The sequence below is a fragment of the Arachis hypogaea genome, chromosome 7 (genome assembly GCF_003086295.3).
Source record: "Arachis hypogaea cultivar Tifrunner chromosome 7, arahy.Tifrunner.gnm2.J5K5, whole genome shotgun sequence".
In the NCBI taxonomy this organism is placed as follows: domain Eukaryota; kingdom Viridiplantae; phylum Streptophyta; class Magnoliopsida; order Fabales; family Fabaceae; genus Arachis; species Arachis hypogaea.
Genome location: NC_092042.1, coordinates 76,625,382 through 76,632,117, shown reverse-complemented (window position 1 = coordinate 76,632,117; position 6,736 = coordinate 76,625,382). Strand labels below are relative to the sequence as shown.

The 6,736-nt window shown below is 34.7% G+C and overlaps 1 protein-coding gene across 6 annotated transcripts; it reads left to right on the top strand.

Annotated features, from left to right (window-relative positions):
* The first annotated feature begins 1,750 nt into the window (after positions 1-1,750).
* LOC112703529 (zinc finger BED domain-containing protein RICESLEEPER 1) lies at positions 1,751-6,086 on the top strand. Of its 6 annotated transcripts, none has more exons than XM_025755007.3 (4): positions 1,751-2,147; positions 3,129-5,114; positions 5,222-5,288; positions 5,736-6,086. In XM_025755007.3, exons 2-3 carry the CDS (start codon positions 3,146-3,148, stop codon positions 5,275-5,277), a joined length of 2,025 nt encoding a protein of 674 aa, XP_025610792.1. In that variant the 5' UTR covers positions 1,751-2,147; positions 3,129-3,145; the 3' UTR covers positions 5,278-5,288; positions 5,736-6,086. The 6 variants fall into 6 exon arrangements, with proteins under 6 accessions (XP_025610792.1, XP_025610789.1, XP_025610790.1 ...); XM_025755004.3 differs by lacking the exon at positions 5,736-6,086 and adding an exon at positions 5,446-5,703; XM_025755005.3 differs by lacking the exon at positions 5,736-6,086 and adding an exon at positions 5,446-5,703 and having other exon boundaries at positions 1,839-2,147; positions 3,037-5,114.
* Positions 6,087-6,736: the final 650 nt, after the last annotated feature.

The window sequence follows — 6,736 nt, the reverse complement described above, 5'->3', positions numbered from 1 at the left end:
CTTCACAATATTCAAGTGGGTAAAATTCATATCCCTTAGCTTTCTCATTCCACTTGAATATGGTTTCCTTGATGCAGATGGTCAGCTTAGAGCTCTTTGTGGCGTTAAGAGTAAGAGGAAGATGGTTAATGGTTGGAGTTGTCATGCAAGGTTCAATATAGTTGTATGCTCCAACTTGAAATGCAAAGGTTGGTGTAGAGCTCGATTGAATGGGTCTAGGAAGTTGTTTGGCCGCTTCAGTGAGAATTCAGATTGCTTGCCACCCGGTTGGAACAATGGTGATCAACACAAAGACGGGTGCAAAAGCAAGGTTTGGGACCCCGGAATTCATTCTAGCAATCAACACTCTTGGGGCCTTGTCACTTGCTGCAACTTGCTTGAAGGCGTTATGCGCCTAGTTTGGGATCCCGAAGGCTATTGGAATTGCAAGCATTGGTGGGGATTCCTGGAAGAGTTCAAGCATAAGCCGCCCTGACAAGGAGCTCACCAAATGTCCAACTTAAGGACTTTAACTAAAAGTGCTAGGTTGGAGACAAAAATGATACATAGAAATAAATTTTAATTTTGTCCTTCAATAATATCAATTTTTACTATACCTAGTATTCAATTATTTTTTAATCACATCTAAGTAAATTACACTTAATCATATTACTTTCATTTTAAATAAATTATTTTTTTTATAATTTTACTCTTAAAGATTTTTAGTTATCATGAAATGTTTGTAGAATGATTAGTATATAAACTTGCAGAAAAGAAAAAACAATATATATACAATAAAATATAAATTATACCTTTTTCTCTAATGTATCAAAATTCTTTAAAATTATAAAAAAGTTATTTAAAATGAAAATAATGTGATTAAGTGTAATTTATTTAGATGTAATTAAAAAATAATTGAATACTATATGCAGTAAAAAATTAATATTATTAAAAGATAAAATTAAATTAAAATTTATTTTTATGTATCGTTTTTGTCTCTAACGTTTTCGTCCTATTTAAGTCCCTAATGTTTCAAAATCGTCTCAATTTTGTCCCCCCGTCAATTCTGTTAACGGATCCCTAACGGCAGGACAATATTGAGTCAATATTAAAATATTAGAGACTTAAATAAGACGATTGAAACGTTAGGGACAACTTTAAAACTTACTCTAAACGTTGGGGACAAAAACAATACTTTACTCTATATATAATTCATTTTTGTGAGTATTTTTTTTCCTTTTTTAGTCCTAAACTTTTTGTTAAGTGATTATTAATAAATTATTTATAATAAAAGCCAAAAATGAAACTTCTATTCTAATCTAAAAAATTTCAACTTTTTAAAAAATAATTCCTGAAAATATAAAATAATATTTTTACTCTCAAAATATTATTTTAGTTTGACAAAATTCACTAAATATAGAAAGACATATTTGAAAAACAAAATCTAGAAATCTGATTATGATATGTTTTTTTTTTACAACTCTGTGTAGAATAATAATGATATCTTTTTATTCTCTTAATTTTGATGATTTTAGGCCAAATATAATATTTTTTACAATTTTATTCTAACTCGAAGAGAAAGGAATTCTAAAAAAGTTGAAAAAAAAATCTAGATATTAATTTTTTGTTACATTTTTTTATGCCTCTTTTAAATAATTTTTTAAATGTTCTAAAAGAATTATATTAAATGTATGCACGAGTCATTTGTTATTTATGAAAAAAAATATTATATTTTATTGAACTGAGATTAGCTGATCATAATGTCATTTCTAACTATTTTAGGACTAAAATAATAATTAAAACAAAAACTTTTGTGGATCGTCCATGAATAAGAAAAAAAAAAAAGAAAAACCAACTCCAGCTCCGTCACATTCCTGACCCACCCGTTTTCTTTCTCCCCTCGTAGATCCACCCAAATCCATGATTCTAATTCCTCCGATCTCTGAAATCTGAATCGGACCCAACCTAACCCAAATTTCCACCACACAGTAACACGCATTCACGAATGAAGCAGCAGCAATAAGCCACAGATTATGATATCGGGTTGCAATTGAATCTCTCTCCCAAGTCCCAATCCGCAAACCCTAATTTTACCCGGATTATCCGATCGGACTCTACTACAATCCGAACACTGCAACCTCCTCCTTCTCACCCCCCGCATTTTCCTGGTAACACATTCATTTCATCCCCCCTCTTCTCTCTCTTTCTATTATTTAGAAAAATAAAAACTTTTTTTCCTTGTTTATTTGTTTTTTTTTTCGCTTCTCCCAAAATTTTACTTTAGCAAGTTCTGTAATTCATGTGTGTTAAAGAAATGTTATTTTTTAATGTTTCTTGCCTACAGTGTCATGGTGTGATGTGATTTGCCACCAGATGCCTGGTCTTGATGTGGGAAATTGTTTGGTGGTTGAATTTATGTTAAGAATGATTAACCCACAGAGCTTGTGATATAGTTGATGGAATGTTAACTTTTCGTGTGGGTTTCATTATGAGGGATTTGTTCTAAATTGGAAATCAAATTGACTATACTTTTTTTGTGGCAATCTATAAATTAAGGGACTTTCATGCTTAACTTATAAATTATATAGTGTGTATGCTATTGCTGAGTGTTGAATATCAAAGCATAGTGTAGTTAGAAATGAACTCATGGAAGATACCTGTCTTTGGTACCTTTTTTCAAAAAGGTAAAATAAAATTTGTTGCATTTTAAAAGGAAGGGAAGGGAAGAGAATGGGGGCTCAAGTAATGGTTTCCATCTTTTTATTTGTGTTATGAACTTTATTTATACTTTATACCATTGAAGATGAGGGAATATGGAGGATCACATGGCTATTATTGTATTTTCTCTTCTCCCCTTTTATCCTCCCTTTCTCTGTATCCATACATATTTTATAAGGATACATTGAATTAACCTCTTTATGTGCTTTGTGTCAACCTATTTTGTAAGACTATTAGTGGCTTTGTATTATTACACAATGCTTTTCCTAACCCAACCTTTGATGCTTTGGCACTTTGTAATTGTTGTAGTTATGCTTTCTTTCTTCCCCTTCTTTACAGTGTACATTTTTGGTGATTTCTGTGTGGTAATTCCTTCAATTTCATAGCATCTACTTTGGTGACTTATATACAAATTTTGTTTAAACAAGCAGCATTACCTGCCTATTCAATGGAAATATCAAATGATTCAGGCATAAAGAAACCGAAAAGGCTGACATCTGTTGTGTGGAATCACTTTGAAAGGGTTAGGAAGGCTGATGTCTGCTATGCTGTTTGTGTGCATTGTAACAAGAAACTCAGTGGATCAAGTAACAGTGGAACAACTCATTTGAGGAACCACTTGATTCGATGTCTGAAAAGGTCCAACTTCGATGTCTCTCAGCTACTTGCAGCAAAGAGAAGGAAAAAAGATACTGCTGTTAGTGTTGCAAATCTTAGTTATGATGAAGGTCAGGCGAAAGAAGAATACATAAAGCCAACAATCATTAAGTTTGAACCGGAACACAAGAAAGATGAAATCATCAACTTTGGTGGTCGAAAATTTGATCAGGAGAAGAGTCGACTTGATCTTGCCCACATGATTATATTACATGGATACCCATTGAACATGGTGGAACATGTAGGATTCAAGGTCTTTGTGAAGAACCTTCAGCCACTCTTTGAGTTTATGCCAAATAGTGGTATAGAGGTTTCTTGTATGGAAATCTACATGAAGGAGAAACAGAAAGTGTATAACATGATAAACAAATCACATGGCAGGATTAATCTTTCGATTGAAATGTGGTCATCAGTAGAAAGTTGTTCATATTTGTGCATAGCTGCACACTATATTGATGAGGGATGGATGTTACAAAAGAAGATCCTGAACTTTGTCACGCTTGATCCTTCTCATACTGAAGACCTGCTTCCAGAAGTGATCATTAAATGTCTAAATGAATGGGATATTGATTGTAAGCTGTTTGCCTTAACACTGGATGACTTTTCCATTGATGGTGACATTACACTTAGAATCAAACAGCAAATTTCTGAGAAGAGGTCTTTCATAAACACTCGTCAACTACTTGACATACGCTCAGCAGGACATCTCCTAAGTTCCATGGTTCAAGATGCCACAGAGGCACTGCATGAAGTGATTGAAAAGATTCGGGACAGCATCAGATATATTAGAAGTTCGCAAGTAGTACAAGGAAAGTTTAATGAAATTGCTCAACAAGCTGGCATTAACTCTCAGAAGGCCCTGTTTCTGGATTTTCCAGCTCAGTGGAAATCAACATATCTCATGCTTGAAACAGCAGTAGAATACAAGACCGTTTTTGCTCTCTTCCAAGAGCAAGATTCCTCCTATTCATCCGCAATTAGCGATGAAGAATGGGAATGGGCTACTTCAGTTACTGGATATTTGAAACTTATAGTTGAAATTACTAATGTCTTTTCAGGCAACTGGTCTCCTACTGCAAACATATATTTCCCTGAAATTTGTGACATCCATATCCAATTAATTGACTGGTGCAGAAGTTCAGATAATTTTATTAGTTCTCTGGCAATGAAGATGAAAGGCAGGTTTGATAAGTACTGGGGCAAGTGCAGCACAGCTTTAGCAGTAGCAGCTATATTAGACCCGCGCTTTAAAATGAAGCTGGTGGAATACTACTACTCACAAATATATGGGAGCACTGCTTTGGATCGGATCAAAGAAGTTTCTGGTGTAATCAAAGAACTTTTTAATGCATACTCTATCTGTTCAACTATGGTTGATCAAGGCTCAACCTTGCCTGGCATTAGCTTACCTAGTTCAAGTTATGATGCTAGGGATAGACTCAAAGGGTTTGACAAATTCCTTCATGAGACATCACAGAGTCAGAGCATGGCATCTGACTTAGACAAGTATTTGGAGGAACCAATTTTCCCTCGTAATTCTGATTTTAACATATTGAACTGGTGGAGAGTCCACATGCCAAGGTACCCGATTCTATCGATGATGGCACGTGATATTCTGGGGACTCCAATGTCAACAATGGCACCAGAATTGGCATTTGGCATCGGCGGAAGAGTTCTAGACCCTGCTCGCGCTGCATTGAATCCTGATACACGACAGGCTCTAATATGCACACACGATTGGCTCCAAAATGAATCAGGAGGTATGTACTTGTTCGTTCTCTTCCCTCCCCAAGAATAATCATTGATTGTTGGCTTATCACTGATTCATTTTTATTTTCTTTTCTGTTTTACTCTAATATCTTATCAGATTTAAATCAATCCTCAAGCCATTTTGCTCTACCTCTTCTCGTTGATTCAAATTAGCTTTTTCCATGGTATGCTTCTGTTCAACTTGTATGACATGTTCCAAATTTCTCCATATTCCACTGTTGTACATTTTTGCTTTCAACATAACTATTGGCTGTGTTGTTGTGAGATTGATGGATCTACTAGCTCATAGGTTGCCTTTATCATTGTGTTTTATACTATCAGGTCTTATCCAAAACTAACGAAGCTATGTTAGTGTGGACAACTTAGCATCTACTTATCCTGTGTAATCAAGAAGCAATGTATATTCTCAGAAGAGCCAGTAGATGCTTGTGTATATACACTAGAATTTAATTGAAATGTTTTTCTATATGCTGGATGAGTGGCATTTGTCATTTGACTATTGATTCGGATGAACCTGAGTTTTGTACAGGGTGTTATTTGCCCTTAACATTGGCAAAGCAAGTTCTTTTCTTTTACTAACTTTATGTACCAATTTCATCTGATGCATGTAGCCAGCTTTACTTGATGAGATAAGAGGTCTGTGTACTCGCAAAAGATATAAATACATTGTTGAAGATCTGGAGTGGCATGATTTTAACTGTCATTTGATCTCTACAGAGCCATCTGCCTCCACAACAGTTAAAATTAGGAGTTAGATTGGGATGTTTTGTTTAGTTTATAGGTTGGATTTCAAAGTAATATTCCCCAAAAAAAGTTGGAAGATAATGATCCAATATTAAATAAGAATAGACCTCGGCCATGGTAAATTATGAGAACGGCGGTGTTAAAAAAGTATCTCATGTTACTTGTAAGAAACAAAAAGTTACTAATCATTCAAAGAGATTTTTTCCCCTTGGTATTCAGTATTTTTGGTACACATAATCGATTTATTTTCTTCTTCTACCATTGAGTTGGATATGAAATCTGGTTGATTTAAGTTTTGCATTTTATCAGATAGTGAAAGTAAGATGGTTTGGTGTCCGAAGAAAACTGAAGAAGAATGCTGAATTACATGTAATGTAACACCTTTACATAGGATTTGCATCATTTTTGCTAGTTTCTCAGGTTGTCCTATTGACCAGCTACTGATTATGTTTCATCTATATTTTTTTTCCCCCTCAAATGAAACCTCTAGATTTTGAACTCTAGACCTTAGTGGTGGGGAGGGGGTGAAATGCCACCTGAGCTAAGGCTCTTCGGCACCGATTATGCTTTAAATTGGCGCAAGTGTAATAAACCACCATATTTATCCCCTTTTTGGTCATGGGTAAAAACGGCCGAAGCCCATTGCTTAGCTTCTTTATTTTTTGTCATAGGAAAACAAGATTTGATCATTAGCTAAATCAATTGAATTCAAGGACTTTTCTGTTGGGCCATGACCAAAATGAGGAGGTTTGTTGGGGCCTTACAATTTGTGGACCTGATGTTTTGTGGCCAGCCCAAACTTGTTTTCATTCTGAAATGTTCAATGATCCCCGCCCCCATAAAAAGAAAATATTGATTATCTTCTTTC